Below are 20,957 nucleotides of genomic sequence, written 5' to 3'. Positions count from 1 at the left end.
TCTGAGTTAACAGGCTACATGAGGAGGGATGAAGGACAAGGTACTTCCTGAGCTATGTTAACAAGGCCAGTCTGGGGCTGGATTTCATGATCTCAAGATGAAGAATCTGTGCTCCCGATACACATCTGTTCCTATTTGCTTTTCCTTTTTTGGATTTTGCATTTCTTTTAGTTTCCTGCTGAAGTTCCTTTGGAAAGCACTTCAATCCTGTTTGCCAGACCTAAGAGGAATGAGGAATTGTACACACTTAGGTCAAAGTGACAAGTGAGGTCAGAGAGCCTGGGCGTGGAGGGGCAGTAGCCAGCTTCTTAGAGTCCAGGACAGCCACTGAACCAGCGGGCAGAGCAAAAGAAGCAAAAGTTCTTGGACAGGGTGAGCAGGGGTCACAGAGGCCTTCTAGAGGCAGCCAGTAACCAGTAAGGGGCATGCGTTGTGTGTAAGGGAGTGAGGGAGACTATAGCATTCATGGCCAAAATGTTAAAATTCTGTGCCCACGTCTGAGCTTAATCTGGCCAAGTTTGCACACACCCTCTGTGAGGGGGCAGGATGTCTGAAAAAGCCTGTTCTTCCTTTCTTGCCTGTGTTTCCCTCATAAAATCCTCCTTTCTTTGAGTTTTTAAAAATGATTATTATTGTCAAAGGTACATTGCCTTACATGAGAATAGATCTTGCCCTCACCTAATGCTTTGGACAGAAAAAGTTCAAAAGGTAGTGGAAGCTACCAGTGTGCAGTCCCCTTCTTCCTGACTTCCTGCACAAAACCAGACAATAGGACCCAGGGCTTGGATCAGACTCTTTTTATTGTCTTTTTTAGAAGTAGGCCTTAGTTGGAAAGCGATGGAAAGGGAAGAACGGTGCTCTCTGGCTTCCAAGCAAGCTCTTCGGTGACCCCAAGGGCCCCATGTGTCATTGCCAGGAGGGAAAAACGGCCCATTCCTGCTCTTCTTGGCTCACACCCTCGTTTACCACTGTGAAGAGTTCCCTTACAGGCCCCTGCCCCAGGGGCAACCCCTTCCCCATGGAATTCCTCATATTCTCATTGCCTCATCAAGGGTCATCTCGATTCCTAGAGAGAGAAGAAAAGGGAGACTGATGGTCAAGCCCTGATCCAGGGCAAAGACGCAATAGAAGACATGTCTCTTTTCATTTCAGCCTTTCTCCCGGGCCAGTACCAGTACAAGTAGCCATCAAGTTGACCCCAACTCATAGCGACCCCATGTGTGTCAGGGTAGAACTGTGCTCCATAGGGCTTTCTTTTTTTTATTTTGTTGCTGTTGTTGAGAACATACACAACAAAACACACACCAATGCAGCAATTTCTCCATGTACAATACAGTGACATTGATTACATTCTTTGAGTTGTGCAACCATTCTCACTCTCCTTTTCTGAGTTGTTCCTTCCCTATTAACACAAATTCGCTGCTCCTTAAAGGACCTATCTAATGTTTCAAGTTGCTGTTGTCAATTTGATTCTGTATAGATAGTTCTTAAAAAAGCATAATACTCAAGGCAAACATGTTTTACTAGTTAAACTAAACTAATGTTCAGTTTTAAGAAGAGTTCAGGGGATATTTTTAATTTAAGCTTTAAACATTATCTTAGGGAAATAGTTTCAGGGGTTCATTCAAACTTTATGGCCCCAGGAAGTTTGGCATCCATGAGAATTTGAAATTCTGTTCTTCATTTTCCCCCTTTTGATCATGATTCTTCTTAGAATCTTTTATCAAAATGTTCAGTAATGGTAGCAGTGCACCATTCAGTTTTTCTGGTCTCATGGCAAAGGAGGCAGTTGTTCATGGAGGCAATTAGCCACAAATTCTATATCCTCCATCTATTTCTGACTCTCTTTCCTCCTCTCTTGCTCCAGGTGAATAGAGACCAATTGTGCCTTGGATGGCCGTTTGCAAGCTTTTAAGACCCCAGGCACTATGCTAGGAACTAGGAGGTAGACTGGAAGCACTAAATGTTATTAGGCCAATTAACTGGGATGTCCCATGAAATCATGACCCTCCATAGAGTTTTCGGTGGCTGATCACTAACCCTTTCTTTCCAGAAGCATTTGGGTGGACTAAAATCTCGAACCTTTCAGTTAGCAACCAAGCATGTTAACTGTTTGCACTACCCAGGCACATGGGAGGGCAGGGGGCGGAGGAGTTGAGAGCCCTCTGTTATGTTTCATTTTGCCCTCACTAGTTCTCCAGGATTCCTCCTCTCACCCTCACTCACTAGGTCCCCTCCTTTTGATACTTTCTCTGCAAGCCCCTTTCTTCCTTCCTATTTTCAGTCACCCCTTGGCCCATCCTCCCTAGCCATCAACTCTCTAGCCCCCACCTCTTGATGCTTTTGTCCTGGCCTTTGGCTCTGGCTCCGGCTCCGGCTCCTTCCAGGGCCTCGGGAGCCCCGAGAGCTGCTGGAGCCTCGTGATGAGTTGCTGCCAGCTGTGGAACAGGTGCTGGTACCCTGGCTCCGGGACAGGAAGGTTGGCCTGCTGTATGGGGGCCAGGACTCTTCTGCCGCACAAGAGAGAAGGGGAGCTGGGCCCAGGCAGGGAGCAAAAGCTCAGTGTTCCCCCATCTTCCCACCCTGGCCACAATCTCAGCTCTGGAAGAAGAGCTTAGGGCAGGCACACCCTGGAGACTGAGGAGAAACAGAATGCCAGCACACGGTCTTGACATGAGAGGTACTCAGGGACGTGTAGATAATTCCCAAACAGGGAGATCCTTGGAGAAGGAGAGACAAAGCACCCATATCCCACTCTTCTCACTTCTGGGCTTCCAGTCATAGAAAAGGACATACTTGGGGACTTCACAGATTTTGCTCAGAAGGAGCTAGAGAGACAAGTGAATCTTTGATGTTGATCAAATGCACGAATGCTACCAAAGGGGTAAGCTGGTTTGAAAACCCATGGATGACACAGTCTGTACTACCACCAGCCTCCAGTCCCAAAACCCAGCTTCTTGAGTCACAGCCAGCCCTCCCGCCTGCCCTGCCCTCTTACCATCTGGATGAGGGCACCCAGGAGCACCCAGGGGCACCACCTGTGCCACTCTCCTTTCCCCACTGCGCTCCCGCTCTAACGAGGAGATGCTGCCTGCTGCTCTCAACCCCAAGGCCCAGCTGGCCTCTTCCTCTGGTGGCGGCAAGGGTGGTGGGGGCAAGTCTAAAGAGAAGCCTGTCTTCAGTAGAATTTCCTGCTTCTCCTGAAACTAATCTTTCTCCCCACTCTGCCCCCCGGCACCATGAGTTTGCAAATAAACGGTCCAAGATTTGGCTCACCTTCCCCCTTCCTCTATCCCCCCAGAGCTCACTCTTGGTTTCCTGCCTGTCCCCCCTACCAACTGTCACCGCCTCCCAGACCCATGGCCACCTCACCTCCTGGACTGTGTTCCCGCCTGTAGGGAAGAGCTTTGGGTTTCTTCCGGAATCGGGCCCGGGGTCCTTGAAGTGGAGGAGTCATCCCCCCAGGCACCTGCCGGGTTCTCCCTGTAGCATTAGGGGATTGAGAGAGAAGCAGATAAAGGAGAGGACCAGGAAAGGAACCTGAGGCTGAAAGAGAAGCTTTGGAGAGGAAAATTCCAAGGGAGGGGGTACAGGGAATTGGGAGTGGGAGTCGAGGGTTCTACGGACTCACCTGTGGCACAGCTGGCTGAACTAGGGGCAGGGCTGGGGTTGAGGTGATGGGAGGCTGTGAGGCCAGTACCCAGGCCAGCAAGCCCTCCTTCATGGCTACTCAGAGGGGGCTGGGAAGCACTGAGAGGGGAACTTGGCCCAAAGGGCACCCTCCTGCAATGACATGAGGCTTCTGCATTTGTTCACTTGACAAACACTAAGCGCCTACTATGTACCAGACACTGTGCTAGACACTCACGCTAATACTCAGATGAACCAGACACAACCCCTTCCCGACAAGGGCTCCCAGGCTAGTGAAGCATGGGGAGCACTACGTCATTGAAATGTCATAGGAAACCTGCAGAGTCACTCCAATGGAGACCCAGTCTGAAGACAGTGAGAGACCTTGTCAGCCCCCACTTTCCTCCTCAAATCTTAATTCTACCCTGACCCAGCCCTGAGACCTCTGTTCCACAGACTCAACTACCCATCCATCCGTCCATCCATCCACCCAATCGTCTACTGAACAGATCTGTACTGAGTGCTTACAGTGTGCAAAGTACTCTATACCTCCCTACCTGGACATCTGATGAAGACAAGGAATGTCAGTCGGTGGCTGGGGAGGGTTAGGAGGTGAGGGGGTGAGAGTGGCTGTGGACTGCTGTCCATAGGAGGGGGTTGGTGAGGGAGTTTCCCCTCTAGATGAGGCAAGCAGGCACCCGCCACTGGAGCTGGGCTCTGTCAGGTGGCTTCTCTCAGTCATTGGCAGGCACCACTCTTCTGGCTCTGAGCTGCGGGCAAAAAGGCAGGACAGTAGGGGTGGAATAGGTAGTTTCCCCCTCAACCTTTCTGTTGCCCCCTTCTCTTCCCCTCCCAGCTCTGCTGCCCACCCCCAGAAGCGGAGGACAGGTCCCATGTGTGTAGGGCATCTGCGGGGCAAGCACCCTTACCCGCCCTCCAGCTCCTCCTCAGGGCCCTCTAGACAGCTCAGTTCACAGGAAGGGGGAGGTGGTGGCAGGGTGTCTGGCCAGTTCAGAGACGGCATTTGCACAGGTTTTCCAAGAAGCTTCACTTTGCCTCCCCTGGCTCCTGGGGAGACTGGGATGGGGGCACACAGAGATACACGAAGGAAAGAGCCAGAGATGGGCCACATGTCAGAGGAAGTGCTGGGTGGAGGAGGGAGTTTTGGGGGCTACTCTGGTTAGGGCTAAAGTGGGGGTGTTGGGATCAGAGTCATACCACTGTCCCCCTGGCTCCATTCTGGAGGAGCATACTGGTTCCAGGTGCCTGGATCCCCTGGGGGTTGTTGGGGGAAGCCCCCGTGGAAGGTCCGCAGCTCCTCCCCAGCTGGGTCAATGGTGCTGTAGACAGGGCCCTCACCAGAAACAGCAGGGCCCCTGGCCGTCTGAGCCAGGTAGAGGGAGATCCCTGCTTCTGTGTAGGAGACAGGGGGAGGTGCAGGAGAAGAGACAGAGGCCAGAGATAGAAGACAGCGGACAACAGTAAAATGGAGGGCAAAAGGAGGTCCCACTGGATCAATTTCTTCCCCCACCCCAAATCTTATGGTCCAAACCAGGGCATTCACAGAAGTCAGGTCTGAGAGAGGCTCCCTGGACTCATAGCCTCCCCCAAGGGCTAACCAACCGCTCCCAAAAAACTGACCAACCTCAGGAAGACTGGGGCTCCTCGGTTCCCTTCAGTTTGCCCCAGTAGGTTGACAGGAGAGAAGGGTGCTGGGGGGCAGGTGTGCCCCTGAGGGAATTAAAACTTCTCACCATTGTAATATCTGTCATCTTGGTCAGGATTGTTGGGGCAGCAGCTTCCCCTGGGCTCCTGGGCTGAGGGGCTTCGAGATGGGTGGGGCCACGAGTCTGCCAGCCATGGGTAGGGGGCAGGGCCAAGGCCCATGGGTGGCCTGAGGGAGAGCATGTGAATTCAGGATGGAGAGTTTGAAGAGGCCAGCAAAGGTAAGGCAGTCGTGGAAACTAATAGCAGTGTTTGGGGTAGGAGTGAGAGATGGTTGGCACAGGACAGGCAGTGAGGCCTGGGGAGGAAGGATAGTGGTCTCTTCTTTGAGGGGATTATCCCTGGGTTAAGAGAATTACCTGGAACTGGCTCCAGAGAGGCCCTCTGAGTGTGGGAAGGACACTGGGAAAGATGAGACCAAGTAAGAAAACAGCCCGTACTTGGGGTCTGAACCCCACTGGGCACAGACGGCTTACCTGCAGGAGTGTAGGCAAAAGAGGCTTCCAAAAAGGAACACATGGGAAAAAGAAGAGAGGAAATGGGAGAAGGGTCAGAAATACCCATATTCTCGTCCACCCCTCAGCCCTGGTCCCATTCCACCACCCAAGGGCATCCTTAAGGAACTTCATTGGAATTTCTGGGGCTGGGACTCAGGCATCAGTATTTTTCCAAAGCTGATTCCTATGTGTAACCGCGGTTCACAGCCACTGGCCTCAGAAACCTGACAATCTCTCCTGAGACGCAGAGCTCAGGCCCCGCCCCCACCCAGACCCCGCCTCCCAATTTATGGCCCCGAGATCCTGGCCAGCTCCTCTCCCGCCAGGCCCCGCCCCTTCCATGAAGTGACTGAATTTGGGCGTTCCCCCTTCCAGGCTAGCCTTTTCCTTCCTGGGGCTGAGCTGCAGACGCTGCTCTCTTCCCGAAGCGTCCCGGGGGCAACCCTTAGCCCTCTCCGGAGGCCCAGGTCCCGCCCTCCTCGCGTGGTACAGCCGTCTTGGCCACGCCCCCTCTGAGCCCCGCCCCATGCCCGTGTGCGCCGGGCGGCTCTCCTCCGCGGCCCCGCCCCCCCACGGTGGCCGGGCTTCCGGTGCGACCCTCTCTTCCGCTCCACCGCCGCACCGCCTGTCTGCCTGGACGCAGGGGTGGCCGGGCTCAGTCCTCTTCCAGCCCCTGCCCTCCCTCCCCAGGCCCGGCTCTCACCCGTGTAGTGGCTGAGCTCCTTACGCTGTTTCTGGCGCCGGTAGAGGGCGGCGCAGAGCCCAAGGAGCAACGCCCCGCAGGCGGCGCCGCTGCCGGCGAGGAAGGCCGGCTCCCGCAGCACCCTCGCCAGCCGCTCCGCCAGCCCCGAGCCCACCTCGAGCCCAGGCTCCAGTTCCGGCGGGGACGCTGTGGGGGTCAGAGAGGTGAGGGGAGGAGGGACCTGGGAACCCACGAGCTGGGAAGGAGCCACCCCTGGCACACAGGCACAGCTAACGCAGGAGCCCCGCTCGGCTCCCCAGCCCGGCTCTCCCACCCCCCACCTCCGGACTCACGCAACTGCACCGACACCGGGGCACTGGCCACGCCCACGCCAGCGCTGGTGGCCGCCGCGACCTGGGTCCGGTAGAAGAGACCCGGCAGCAGTCCCCGGAGCACAGCGGAGCGTGCCCAGCCTGCCACAGATCGGTTGAGGTGGAGGCGACTTTCGTTGCCCAGGCACCAGATCTAAGGAGGCGGAGAGTCAGACATGGAATTCTGGCCGCACAGGGAAACTCGAGGCTCAGAATGGTAGCGAGGTCTTGTTAGGTGCGTGGAATCGAACTCATAGTGACCCTATGTGACAGAGCAGAACTGCCCCACAGGATTTTCTTGGCTGTAATCTTTACAAGGAGTCCTGGTGGTGCAATGGTTAAGAGCTCTCCTGCTAAGCAGAAGGTCGGCAGTTGACCAGCCGCTGCTCCTTGGAAACCCTACGGGGCAGTTCTACTCTGTCCTATAGAGTCGCTATGAGTTGGAATCAACACGATGGCAGTGGGTTTGGGTTTGGTTTAATCTTTACAAAAGCAGATCTCCAGGTCTCTCCCCCCGGGGGAGGGGCTGGGTAAGGTCCATCAAGTGCTTAACGCTTGTGCCACCAGAGGGGCCTTAAAAAAAACCTTTGTCTCCAGTCCATTCCAACTCATAGTGACCCTATAGGACAGAGTAGAACCACCCCATAGGGCTTCCAAGGATGGGCTGGTGGATTCGAACTACCTACGTTTTGGTTAGCAGCCGAGCTAACCTCTAAAAAAAAAATCATTGCCATCTAGTGGATTCTGACTCAGAGTGACCCTACAGGACAGAATAGAACTGCCCTGTAGAGTTTCCAAGGCTATAATCTTTACTAAACTGACTGCCACATCATTCTCCCCCAGAGCAAAGCTACTGGTAGATTTGAACAGCCAGTCTTTGGTTAGCAGCCAAGTGCTTAACCACTGCACCACCAGGGCTTCACGGAGGGGGCTTACAACAACCTGTTGGTGTCCAGTCAATTCTGATTCATAGTGATCCTATAGGACAGAGAACTGCACCATAGGGCTTCCAAGGATGGGCTGGTGGATTCAAACTACCAACCTTTTGGTTACCAGCTGAGCTCTTAACCACTGACAACACTCTAAAACGTCTTTCCTCTCCCTAGCCTCAACCCTAGACCCAAAATGAGCCCTAGGTTCCTTCCAACATAATTCTAGCCCTTGGGTCCTCTCAAACCCTGTACCTGGTATTCCTTGATGATCCCATTTTGCTGGGAGGAGAGTGGAGGTTCCCAGGACACAGTGATACTGCTGTTGCCATCACCCCCCAAGGTCACTGCCACTCCCTGGGGGGGACCACTGGGGGCTGAGCCAGGGTGGAGCATGGTGAGAAGGACACAGACAGTCATTGCAAGCTGCCCTCTATGCCCCTCCCCTCCCCTTCCCTGTTTTAACATCCTAGGAAACTGAGAGGCATCCCTCCTTCCTACACACACTTAACTGCCCTCCCCCTGACCCTTTCATCCTCTCCCCACTCCCTCTTCCCTCTTGTCCATCTGTCAGCTCTGTGGCCCTCCTTACCCTCCTCAGGAGTGCTTCTGGTCACAAAGGGGCTTTCAACCCCCAGCCCCTCTTGGCCTTGGGCTTGCACCTTGATCTGGATTTGGGTCCCTGCGGGGAGTCCCCTTAGCACAGCACTTTGCTGGTTTGGGGACTCTAGGTCTAGCACTGTCCAACTTCCTCCATCAGGGCCTGCAGTCCTCCAAGACACCCGGAAACCTTGCACCAGCTGTACTGGGCCATCCATCTGTAACAGAACAAAGCATACCAGAAGCCAGCCCCTCTTCTGTTTATCTTGCCTTCTCCAGCTACTCACCCCCCACTCAGCAGCTCCCGTATCCCACATCATCCCTGCCTCTAACCTCATCCCCATGCCACACTTACAGTCCAGGACACCTGCAGGGTCCGGGGCCCAAGGACTATGGGCTCCTGCATTCGCACTGCCACTTCAGCCAGTCCCCGCTGGCCTCTCCATGGGTCCTCCACCGGCCTGGAGGGGCTACTGTCTGTTGACCAAAGAGCCCACTCAACAGGGGCCAGCAGGGTCAGAGAGAGAGAACTGACGGTGCATTGTGTCCTACCTTTGCACTGCCCCACAGAGTATACTACTTAGTACCCCAGGGGCAGGAAGAGGTTGGTCAGGAGAGTAACTTTCAGAGATAAGCCTGGTGTCCAGCTAACATGAGTGTTCCTTCTGCATTCTTTCCAGGCCTCAGTTCCCTATCCCTAACACGAAGGTGACCCCTCTGTGGTCTCTTCTAGTCTTAATAATCTAAATTAGCAATCTGTAAAAGGCACAGAAGTGAGGCCATCAAAGATGAGTAAGTCTCTCTCTCTCTCTATGCCCCCTCACCACCTCTAACAGAGGGAAGCTTGGCCTTCTACTCCAGGTCAGACTACCAGTATAGACCTGACATAGCAAGAAACAAATCTGTGAGCTGCCATGGTGCCATGGTTTTGCGATGAGGTGAGGGCTCTGACCTTACTCACCCTGGGTGCGGACAGGCTCAGAGACAGGGCTGGGCTCACTGAGGCCCCAGGCCCCCACAGCTCGAACCAGGAACAGGTAGATGGTATTGGGCTGCAGACCGCTGACCGTGTGAGTCTCCAGCTGCACGCCATCTGCCACAGTCCGCCACGTGCTGCCAGCTGCTTGGCTACAATGGGAATGAGGTGCCACAGTTGTCTGAGCCAGGACCCAAGCTGTCTGCTCCATCTCATCCATTTTTTGTGGTTCCCTACTCCTCACCCCACAACAGCAAAGACCTTGAGGACATAGGGGCCCATCCCTTTAGCTTTCCCAGGTTTGCATTCAAACTTTTGCCATACCTGAAGGCTTCTATCACATAAGAGGTAACTGTGGCCCCAGCCTGTGGGTTGGGCTTCCAGGTCAGGGTGATGCTGTTCTTGGTGATCTCGGTGACCACTGGCTGGGAGGGGGGCCCCGGAGGAGTACTGGGTTCTATAGGGGGATCAGCTGACACTCCCCAAGCTTCTGCAATGAGGAGAGAATCTTTGAGTAGAAGAATGGGAGAAGGGTATCCCAGAGTAACCTGCCTCCTTTTCAGAGGAGCTGTGGGTCTGTGACAGTGCTGATGGTGGAGAGGGAGGCATGGTGTACTAGCCCCAACTCATGTCTGCCTCCCAGGGAACCATGGAATGGCATTTGCAAGATAAAATAAGTCCCGGGGTTTTGGAAGATAATGGCTGCCTTTGAAGATTTGGGGAGAGGTGCTGGCAAAACAAGGGAAAAACTCACCCTGCATCCTAAGCCAGCCACTCCACGTGGCCTCACCTGTGGAACTCTTGGCCACACAGCTATAGAAACCCATGTCCATCTCCTACAGAAGGGAACAGAGCACTAGCAAATGCACTGGGAGTGGAGCAAGAGAGTTTGAGGGGGTGGAGGCAGGGGTACAGAAGGACGAGGAGGATGCTGTATACTTCCTTGAAAGATGGCAGAAGGATGGAGGGGGTGGTCTGAGAAAGCACAGGGGTAGAAATGGCGTGAGAGTCCCAGGAGGGTGCTCACTGGAGCTGGGAATGTGGACCAGGTGGCATTCTTAGTTCTCAGCTCCCAGAAGACAGCCTCACCTGCACGTTGGCAATGTACAGGGTACCATTGGCCATTAGGCTGAGCTGGAGGTCATCCCCCTGCAGCCACTGCCCATCCTTCTTCCACTGGACACTAGGGGGAGGGTTTCCTGTCACTCTGCATGGCAGCCACACAGAGGAGCCTAGTGCCAGTGTCTGATTGGCTGGGCCCTGGAGGATGACAGGAGGCAGCCCATCCAAGGATGCTGAGAAAAGAAGAACTTGGGCAGCTCAGGAAGGATCCTAGGTACAGGCATCCACCCCCTTGGTCCTCATTCTCTGCTCCTTCATCCCCCCGAGATCAGAGAGGGTTTCCATAACCATCTATAGGCTCTGCCTGGGACCAGCCATTTATTAGTGGCATCTGCTTCAAGGACATGCCTCAGGAACATATATATAAAATCCAGGAGAAATCATCTTTTTATTATTACCTTCTAGACCCATAAGTCCCACCCCATCCCATGGGCACTTACCTTCTTTTATCTTCAACAAGGCCTTGGCCAGGACGCTGCCGGCCACACTGACAGCCTGGCACACATAGTAGCCGGCATCTCCACTCTGCACTTCAGTGATGTTGAGCTGGCCTCTTGGAGAGACCAAGAAGCGCCCCGTGGGCTGAAGTGATTGACTGGGGAAAAGCAGAACCTGGAGACAGTGACAAGGAACCAAACAGAAAACAAGCAGGCAGCTGGGAAGAAAGAGCTCCCCATTCCCATCAACCCCCACATCCAGAGAATTCCTAAGGTTCTAGTTTATTCTCTGGCCCCAGCCAGCTATGTAACCTTGGGCAAACCAGTTAAACGTATTCACAGAAATCAGGGGGTTTGATTAGATGACTCTAGGTTCAATTCCTAGCTCTGGGACTTACCGGTTGGCAAACTTTGAGCAAAGTATTTCCTGAGCTCCAATCTCCCCAACTCTGACTCTTAGAGGATAGCTATGAGGACTAAATGATCATCAGAAAATCTTATAGTACACTGTGTGATAAATGTTAAATCCTTTCCCCTTTTGGGGGGCGTTAATATTTTACTTTAGATACATGGAAGACAGGGAGGCAGGCTGGGGTCTCAGGACAAATGGCACCGTGCAGAGCCCCTGACTGATACCTACTGTCATCCCCTACCACCATCACCATTTTTTATTCATGTGAAAAGCTAATTAAAATGCAGCAGTCCCAGGTGCTAGAGATGTTGGAAAATTGTGGCTGTGGATTTGCAATGGGGTGATGGTTTGCCTGGTTTCCCAGTGAGATAGATGGGGGTTAACCATACTTATCATATTGACCCTGTTTCCTAGTAGTAAAAATTCCACCCTTCTCTTAGAGGAGGTACTTATGGTATGGTTTCAGTCAATGTTCTTTCTGGTGGTGTGTTGTGGGATTTCTTTGCTTAAAATTGAAGACAGAGGACTGTGAGGGGTGGAACGCCCCCTGGTGGAATTCCTTGTCAGCTGTTAAGTAGCACAGCAAGTCATTTTCTACTCCGAGCCGCTCTAGGTACAGTACTTGGTGATATGTTATACCCAAAAGCCCAGGCCCATGGGGTCGGAGGGGGGAATTGAATTGAATTTGCCACATCCTTAGGACAGCTTTGCCCCAAATAAAAGATTCCCCATGGAATAACCACATAGGATTTGTTCCCTACCATCTAAACATTATCTTTTATAAAGAAAATGCCCAATATGTTCCAAGCCTCTATGTTCATTATCTTATTTAATTCTCCCAAATAACCTGCAAGGATTTCTGAGAGGACTAAACGGAAAAAAGAAGCCCCAGAAAGAAGTTTGTGAAATGTAGAGGAAGGGAGGCTAAGACCCAGAGGAAAAGCTGGTGAGAAGAGCCTTGGAGATGACTACCTACTTGGCTCCCCTCTTTCTGCCAGAAGATGGCAGGTGGGGGGTTTCCTTTAGTCTCACATTGGAAAGCCACACTCTCTCCAGGAGCCGCCATCTGGTCCTGGGGCTGGGTCACCAGCTGGGGTGGGACTGGGAAGGAGGGGGGGGGAATAAAGGAATAGTGAGTCAGGGAGGCTGAGGAAAGAGAAACTCTTAAGCTTTGCTTAAGCAGGATCAGACATCCATCTCTTGCACACGCCTGTTTACCTTTTTTCCTCCTTTCCCTCCTTCCAGAAGACTCAGGTGACCCTTCCATCTCCACGCTCTGTCCTCCCCGGCCACCCCACCACTTTCCTCTAAGTTTCCCCACCCTCCATCTTCCCGCTTATCCTCCCTGCTTCAGGCAGTCCCCGGTGGGGCCCTCACCGTGAACGCTGAGGGAGCCAGATGCTTCGGCACGGCCCACGCTGTTCTCCGCCACACAGGTGTAAGTCCCCTCATCTTCAGCACTCACCCGCCCAATCCAAAGGCTGTGGTCACTCCGGATCTCATACCTGCTCCACTCCCCACCCCCAGGCTGAGTTGGCCACAGCTACCGACCGCTTCTCTCTCCCCCAGGACAGACACAGGATCAGGGCACACAAAGACAACACAGGACTCAACAGGGACAGAAACTGGTACCCAAGGGCCGGCGAACGAAGAGAGATGGGAACTGGATAGGGCAGGGAGCACAGGCTCTAGGAACCGATTTCTCTGTACCCTCGTGTGAGAGGGTATCTGCGTTCCAGTTTCCAGGGCAGGGTAGGCTCTCGAGCTGATTGGCTCTCCTTACAGGCAGGAGGCGGGGTTTCTCACCTGCCTGGGGGCAGTTCCCCATCCTCCTTGCGCCAGCGCAGACGAGGAGGGGGATCCCCTTGCACTTCACACGAGAAATCCACAGGGGTATCAGCGAGGACCACCTGATTCACTGGTCTACGCAGGAATGAGGGGCGCTCTACAAAGTGGGAGTGAGTGAACAGTCGGGACAGGTACCTACTCCCTAGGCTACCCACTCCCACAATTCCAAAAACTCCCCGTGCCTACCCAGCACCACAAGTTCAGCTGCCCCACTCTCCCGTTCTCCCGCCATGTTGGAGGCCACACACACATACATCCCCGCATCGCTCTTGAGTGTATGTGACATCATCAGCTTCCCTCCACGGATCTGCGGAGTAATTATGGTAACTTTGGTTCTTTACAGCCGTCAAAACATTTGATATTTATTATTTATTTGAGCCTCACAGCAAACCAGTGAAGAAGACTAGTCAAGTTGACCCTCTTATCAGATAAGGAATCCACCCAAGATGGGGCTCCAGTCTATCTTTTTTCCCAGAGCCCAAACTGCGTACCACCAGTGACTGGGGTTTCATGCTCCCCACCCACCTTATACCAATTCTACCCTACCTATCCTGATCCCTCATTCAATAGTTGACGCTAAGCCGCCTTATAACCTCTAAGACATTACTCACAGCCCTTCCAAGATTTTTTAGGTTCAGGACTTCCTTCTTTGGGACATCTCCCTGTCCCTAGCATTCCATAAAGATTTACGTCCTTGGAAACCCTATGGAACAGTTCTACTTTGTCCTATAGGGTCGCCCTGAGTCGGAATCAACTGGACCAGCAAGGGGTTAGCCATAGCCCCGCCCCTTACCGTGATCCTTCCCTCCTCCTCCTTGATTCTTGCGCTGTTCTTCTTCCAGGACACCAATGGCTCGGGGTGGCCGCGGGGAGGCACACATTCCAGTACCGCTGGCTCCCCCACTGCCACCACCAAGTTCCCAGGAGACTGCCTAAAATCGTCGCGGAGGACTGGAGAAAAAGAGAGAGAAAGTGGTGTAGGGGAGCTCCAGTGGGGCAAAAAGTTAAGCGCTGGGCTCCTAACCAAAGGTCAGTGGTTCGAACCCATCCAGCAGCTCCGCAGGAGAAAGACCTGGCGATCTGCTTCCTTAAAAATTACAGCCAAGAAAATCCTATGGCACAGTTCTACTCTTTCACTGCAGGGCACCTAACAACAACATCGGTGAGCTAACTTGCTGAGGACACGGCAAAACTGTCTTGGGTAGGGTGGATCCTTGCAGACTGGAACTCTCTCCTACGACCACGTCTTCCTCTGATCAAGGCGTGGGTATTGGAGGCCAAAGGTCCCAAAGGAAGGTGATGAATGGGTTGAGATTGGGATTTGTTCTAAGTTGGATTGCCCGGCTCCTTCCCGTTCCCCTCTCCTCCGCCCCCCCCCCCCGCCCCCCACGGTTCTGCAGCATTGCTAGAGCCAGGACACTCACCTGCCACTTCCAGCGAGGCGTTTCTGCTAGCCGCTGCTCCCAGGTAGTTGCGCGCCACGCAAGTGTAGACACCTTCGTCCGGCCGCGCGCGGCGCCCGTGCACGATGCGCGGGAAGAAGAGGGCGCCACTGGGCAGCAGCAGGCGGTGCGCGCGCGGATCGTCACGAGCGGTAGCCACACGCGCGCCGTTCTTGTACCACTCGATGTTGGGCCGTGGCCGGCCCTCGGCGCGGCAGGGCAGCGTGGCCGGCTCACCTCGGGAAACCAGCAGATCTGGCGGCTGCTCCACTATGCGCGGCATTGCATCCTCTGGCTCGACCCTCGACCCTGGGGAGACGGGAATGTGGTGGCACTGAGCGGTCAGACTGGGAAACGGGGGTAGGGATCGAGGATCCACAAGGAAAGAGAACCTTCTTGTTCTGCCGCCTATGCTTCATCTGCTAGAGCTCAGTCCTGCCTGGCCTCTTTTGCCACTCTCTCCCTCTGTAGGCTCCAATATGTCCTTATTGGCAGACACCCCACGTTCTTAGGCTCCAATGGAGATGCCTACACACAGGCAGATCAGAAGAGGAATCAAGACACAAAGTCCTCAACTGACTTTCTGCGCCGCCTAAAGACCCCTGCGTCTCTTCTGGACAAGTTTAAGTTGGGGGTAACTGGGCCTTTGCTTGGAATAAAAAAGAGCTGTCCCCTTTTTTCCGGCAAACGCAATCCCTTGTCAGAGCGCACGGCGTGAGACCTGCAAGCCGTCTGGTTTTTTGGCTCTCTCTCGCTGGTTCGCACATTGTCCTTGCACAGTGAACAGACATAAGTAGGGCACCTGATCAAACACTCCGTTCTTCGCCTGCGCAAGGTCCCCAGGCAGGTGAAGTGCGGAACGTAGACCAGCCTGAGGCGCACGGGTTGTTATGGGAGCGAATACCTGGGAGCACGGGCTGGGGCACCCAGGTCGTTCTTAATCTGGAGTCCATGAATGGGCTTTGGGTATGTGTGTATGTGGTGGGGGCGGGGTTCTGTGAATTCGAAGTAAATGGATGCAGATGGTAGTGGGGATATGCGTAATGGTCCTTTTCCTGAGAGGTGCGTAGTTTTCAGGAGATTATCCTACAGGTTGATGATGACTCAGGGAAAGTTAAGAAGCATTGGAAAAAAGGGCGTCCCTTGTTCACTCAGATCAGTTCGCCTGCTTATTCTGCCCCTCTCTTACTCTAGTACTACTGACTATTGCCCGCTTCGTCCTCTGTCGCACAGTTTAGGAATCAGGACCCCGGAGCCGGTTATGCTTACCCCCCCCCCAAAAAACCACTGCAGTCGAGTCGACTCAGACTCATAGCGACCCTATGAAACAGAGTAGAACTGCCCCATAGAGTTTCCAAGGTGCGCTTGGCGGATTCGAACTGCTGAACTTTGGGTTAGCAGCCATAGCACTTAACCACTAGGCCACCAGGATTTCCCCGGTTATGCTTAGCCAAAAAAAAAAAAAAAAAAAAACCCAGTGCCATCGAGTGGATTCCGACTCATAGCGACCCTATAAGACAGAGTAGAACTGCCCACTAGAGTTTCCAAGGAGCACCTGGTGGATTTGAATTGCTGACCCTTTGGTTAGCAGCCGTGGCACTTAACCACTACGCCACCAGAGCCGGTTATGCTTAGACACCCGCAACTTCCAGTCCGCCATCCGAAGTGGATTTGTAACTCGTGGCGGCCAGTAGGCGCCGCTGCCGCCTCGCCTAATGTGCTGTCCAGGGCCACCTCGGCGCTGACGTTCGGCGCCCCCTCCCACTCTGCTCCAAAATCCGCAGGGAACTCCTGCTTCCAGCCTCTGGGTGGGATGGGTTTCATTTCCCGCCCACCGTCTTAGAAATTCTGATGGAGACCAAGCTGGAAGGGTTGCTCAGTACTGGCGTCGTTTTGGGGAGAGTGACTGGTTGGGGTCAGGATGATCCGTTTCCCTCCACTTAAAGAAGGGAATAATTTTCTCTATCCACTCCCTTCCAAATAGAAATCTCCGCTCCTCACCCCACCTTCTCTTCTATCACATCTCGATCCAAATTAAGGCAGACCCTGTGGTGGGCGACATGGAGTGGTTAGGAGCTTAGGCGATGGCGGGGAATCAATCAGAACTGTAACCTCAGCCTTTCTTTCACACCTTCCAGTTGCAAGAACTTGGGGAAATTATTGAACTTCTCTGAGTCTCCGTTCCTCTACCTGTAATATGGGAGCATTCATAGGGCTGTCATAAAGTCATATATAAGTAAAACACTGAGTAAAAATATAAAATAACCAATGGCCACGAGTAAGCTTCAGCTCATGGTGACCCCATGTGTGTCAAAGTAGAACTGTGCTCCACAGAGTAAAAAACCTATACGGTCCAGTAGATTCTGACTCATAGTAACCCAGTAAGACAGAGCAGAACTGCCCCATAGGGTTTCCGAGGCTGAAATCTTTACGAAGCAGACGGCCACATCTTTCTCCCCCGGAGTGGCTGGTGGGTTGGAACGCCAACCTTCCTAGTGCTTTAACACTGCATCACCAGGTCTCCTTGGGGTAAGAATAAATTATGGCTATTCTACCATTATTTAAGGGCTCTTCTTCCCCAGCTCACCTTACCTTATCCAGGCTCCTACACTCTCTACCTGAATCAGATTCTACCAGAACCCCGAACCAAAAAAAAAAAAAAAAAAAAAAAACCAAACTCGTTGCCATCGAGTCGACTCCGACTCATAGCGACCCTATAGGACAGAGTAGAACTGCCCCACAGGGTTCCCAAGGCGCGCCTGGTGGATTCCAGCAGCCGACCCCTTGGCCAGCAGCCATGGCTCTTAACCACTACGCCACCAGGGTTGCCCTACCAGACGCCGGTATTCCTTTATTCTCCCTCTCACAGAACCCTCAGGTGTAATGGAAATAGATTTCCATTAGGTCTGTTATCGCCAAAGTTTTGCTCCGTGCTGGTTTTATGACTATCGGGATATCATTCACTCTCTGAATTTGTTTCCTCAGCTGCAAAATGTGACTATCAATATCTTACCTATAAAAAAAAAAAACCTATAGGCTTCACTTAAACGAGGCAATGTATGGTGGAAACTTCCGCAAAGGGGCTGGGTAAGTAAAGGCGTGATTATCTGAGGTCAGCGAGAAAGGCTGTGTTTAATCTTCTGGGGATGTAGGAGGTCCCAAGATTGAAGAATCCCGCCTCATTCCCCATCCTCCTCTCCCCAGTCCCTCCATACATGCCACACCCTTCTGGTCGGTCCTCTCTCCCTAATTCCTGCAGACAGCAGCTGCTGGAGCCGCATCCTGGAATTTCTTCCCTGTCATTCCCAGTCTCGGGAGATATTTTGACATCAGCCTAATGAATAGCTAATTCCATGTTAATGAGGCCCTGGAGCTCCTCCCCCAGCACCTGGGGTATTCACCCCCAAACAAACACACACGCACTCTGTCCGAGTCTCCTTTCTCGCCACCTTCGAGTCCAGGTGGAGGGCGGAGGGATGGTGGGAGAATCACCGGGGGAACCACCGGGAAGGGCGTCCCGGAGAGAGGGGGTTCCCGACGTGGCCGATAGGGGGCGCGATCGGGCCCCTCCCCAGGATCGTGCCGCACTGCTCTCGGGGCTTCCCCGCTGCGCTTGGGGAGAGCGGCTGTCGCAGTCATTTATTAATCACCCTAATTAGCGGTAACGACCTCGCCGCCGGCACTGCCAGCCCGCCACAGCCTTGCCGGGGTGAGCCAGCCGGGAGTCCCACCGTAAACTTCCAAGTTTGCCTGACCGCCGCCCGTCCCCCTCCGTACCAAACACACCTAACGTTTTGTCTTCCTCACCCTCGTCCCAGACGAGTTCTTGGAAAACTTCTGGTCCCGAAGGAAGGCCTGCTCCTTGGATGGGTCGCTGAGTGGCCAGGGGGGCTGGGCTCACGTCCGCCGGCGACCGCGCCCCTCCGGTGCCCTCCCAGCCGAGGCCCAGGCCCCACTGAGCTCCGGACTGCCGGTCACCAGCCCTGGCTCTCCTCACCTGGGGTGGGCGTGGGGGCGGCTGGGGAGATGGGGCATCCTGGCTCAGTAGCCGTCTTCTGCTAAACTTTCCATCTCCCGCCCGTGCTAAAGCCCCAAACTGAAACCCCGAACTGCTACCCCAGGGAGCGCGGGGTGGGGCCCTTCCGCCCTGAACCTCCGGGCAGGAGTGCTTTCTCCTCTCCCTCCAGCCTTCCTCCCTCCCATCCCGCCTCACCCCGGATCCGATGTCTCCAAGGAGCAGGGACTTACCGTTGAGAGCAGGGTCGTCGGGCGGCAGCAGGCTGTGGTTGAGGGTCGCCAGCGAGGAGTTGAAGCCCAAGAGCAGCTCGCTGGAGTTGGAGATGTCCCCAGCCAGGGAATCCGCGAACAAGTTCATCTGCAGCAGCGTTTTGAGCAGGTAGCGCAGCATGGCGCGAGCAGGCTGGGCTCGGGGCTGGGGGCTCCGGGCCCAGGCCCTGGGTCCGAGCCCCGGGGGCCGGGAGCCAGACGGCCCTCCACCGCCTCTGCGCGCTGCCGCAGCCACGGTGCCGCTGTCCTGCCGGTGCGCCCCGGACGGTCGGAGCCTCCGCGTGCCCTCCGCCTCCGCTCGTCCTTCTCTCCCCGCCCCCGTTCCCCCCCGCCCCCCAGCCGGGTCCCCTGGGAGCTGGGCCTGCTGAAAGCAGGTGCCGCGCCTATCACGGCGTAATTAAGGGATTAATCCGCCGCACTCCGCCCCCGCCCACCTCCACCCCCGATGGCCACTCGCAGGGCAAGAGACTAGAGTCTCGCAGCTCGAATTGGAGTCCCCGCCCTGCGCCCTGCGTCTGGTTCTAGACGGTCCAGACTGACTCAACGCACTCGAGAGATGGAGAAGGGCTCCGTGGGTCTCTGCCTTCCACCCTACTTTAGTACAGGAACCCTGCTCTCTCTTCCCGGTCCTTAGACAAACTGAGGGAAAGTACAAACACGCTCATCTAGCTCTCAAAGGTGAGCCGGGTGCCCTGGCTTCCATTCCCTTCCATGTCCCGCGGCTTAGCAGCAGGAGTGAAGGAGGCTGGGGTGGGCTGCAGCTCCCAGTCCAGGGCATAGGGAGGTGAGTCCCGACCTAGAAGTCCTGCTCCAGAAGACCTGACCTAGCAGTTCCAGCAGGAGACTCAGATCAGGGCTAGAACTGTAGGCGGAAAGCCTAGGGAAATCCTGGCAACTCGCATTTATTTGCATACCTCGTATTTATTTGCATACCTCGTATTTATTTGCATACCTTTTGCATTACGTGGCACTGACATGTTTTATTAAATTGTTTTACATTTTTAAGAAGACTGAAGGGAAACCAGGGTGTCCTGGACCAAGACAAAGGGAGAAATATTGTTTCTGTACGTGCAAGTGCCAGAGATGACATTGAAGCAAAACTGGTACAAATCTGTTTTTGAATCAGAAAATAAAATAAAAACTCGCACCCCCCAGCCCCAGCCTGCTTCTTACTTTTCCAGGGCTGTTTCTACTTAAAGATCTAACAGTCCCTCACCCCGCAAACACACACATTTCTAGGCTGGAGATGGCATTGGGATGATAGGGGAATAGAGAGATTCCTGCATTCCTAAGTCGGGTAAAGATCCAGGGCCTTGCAGATTGGTGAATGGCAGAATGCTGGCTCAGCCTTGGGGTTCTACGTAATGGGACAACTTTCATGGGGCAGCTGTTTCTGAAGGAGGGAGAGGCACAAACAGGTTGAGATCCAGAGAAGTGGGTGCTAAAGTCGTGTAGACCGGGGATAAGCAGTCAAGAGCCCGAAGTGAGTAGAGTCAAGAGTTGGAGTATTTCAGGCAGAGAGAGCGCTCAAGTGAACCAGGGACATTGTCTCGAGGAGGGGCCTGTCCCAAGACTTCTCCCTAAAGGCAACCCATACATCTCGCCGTGGAGCCTGGAACTATATGGGGTGTTTAGGTATCTTCCTACCCCTTCTCCTCAGCTATGTGTGGGGCTTTGGAAAGCCAGAAACACAAGGTGGGCGGGTGAGGCCGAGCAGGAGGCAGAGCCCGGGCGCTGTTCTTTCAGCACCTCGTCGCCGGTGCTGGCCAAAAAAAAAAAACAAAGACGTCTTAAATCAGAGCAAATCGAGGCAGAGACCAACTGGGGTAGGACAGGGGTTAGCAACGCATTCTTTCTAAAGTACGAAGATATTAGAGATAGGATTTGAAGTCTGTCCCTTGTTCCAGAGCCAGGCCGCGCTCAGGTGACAGAGATAAGAATATACTCCCCCACAACAGGTCTGGCCCTCCAGAAATGACCAGCCTGGAAGTGGTTCTCA

The 20,957-nt window shown here is 54.0% G+C and overlaps 1 protein-coding gene across 3 annotated transcripts; it reads right to left on the bottom strand.

The window, feature by feature from the left end:
* Positions 1-787: 787 nt before the first annotated feature.
* ROBO3 (roundabout guidance receptor 3) lies at positions 788-19,079 on the bottom strand. Of its 3 annotated transcripts, XM_049857451.1 has the most exons (28): positions 18,920-19,079; positions 14,654-14,980; positions 14,023-14,180; positions 13,416-13,536; positions 13,188-13,326; positions 12,759-12,886; positions 12,358-12,482; positions 10,973-11,144; positions 10,500-10,705; positions 10,165-10,246; positions 9,735-9,900; positions 9,396-9,562; positions 8,790-8,911; positions 8,427-8,652; positions 8,090-8,211; positions 6,888-7,059; positions 6,556-6,741; positions 5,832-5,855; positions 5,715-5,757; positions 5,385-5,524; positions 4,849-5,043; positions 4,560-4,698; positions 4,188-4,400; positions 3,632-3,783; positions 3,373-3,483; positions 2,999-3,160; positions 2,332-2,510; positions 788-1,066 (listed from the first exon to the last, which is right to left on the bottom strand). In XM_049857451.1, the coding sequence occupies exons 1-28, from the start codon at positions 19,077-19,079 to the stop codon at positions 1,055-1,057; spliced, it is 4,149 nt and encodes a 1,382-aa protein (XP_049713408.1). In that variant the 3' UTR covers positions 788-1,054. The 3 variants fall into 3 exon arrangements, with proteins under 3 accessions (XP_049713408.1, XP_049713410.1, XP_049713409.1); XM_049857453.1 differs by lacking the exons at positions 6,888-7,059; positions 8,090-8,211; positions 8,427-8,652; ... (11 more) ...; positions 14,654-14,980; positions 18,920-19,079 and having other exon boundaries at positions 4,560-4,707; positions 6,556-6,743; XM_049857452.1 differs by lacking the exons at positions 6,556-6,741; positions 6,888-7,059; positions 8,090-8,211; ... (12 more) ...; positions 14,654-14,980; positions 18,920-19,079 and having other exon boundaries at positions 4,560-4,707; positions 5,832-6,104.
* Positions 19,080-20,957: the final 1,878 nt, after the last annotated feature.

The sequence above is a fragment of the Elephas maximus genome, chromosome 17 (assembly GCF_024166365.1).
Source record: "Elephas maximus indicus isolate mEleMax1 chromosome 17, mEleMax1 primary haplotype, whole genome shotgun sequence".
In the NCBI taxonomy this organism is placed as follows: Eukaryota; Metazoa; Chordata; class Mammalia; order Proboscidea; family Elephantidae; genus Elephas; species Elephas maximus.
The sequence above is the reverse complement of the archived record's forward strand: the minus strand, read 5'-3'. Positions and strand labels throughout refer to the sequence as shown.

Bases quoted from the DNA above. Each gene is read 5' to 3' on its own strand.
- ROBO3 (XM_049857451.1), bottom strand. From the start codon at position 19,079: ATGCTGCGCTACCTGCTCAAAACGCTGCTGCAGATGAACTTGTTCGCG. The intron at 8,212-8,426 runs GTAAGGAGGGCC...ACCCTGGCTCAG, and splicing joins CAGAAGCACTCCTGAGGAGG to CCCCCAGTGGTCCCCCCCAG. The intron at 5,856-6,555 runs GTGAGAGCCGGG...CCTTTTTGGAAG, and splicing joins GGAGCTCAGCCACTACACGG to CCTCTTTTGCCTACACTCCT.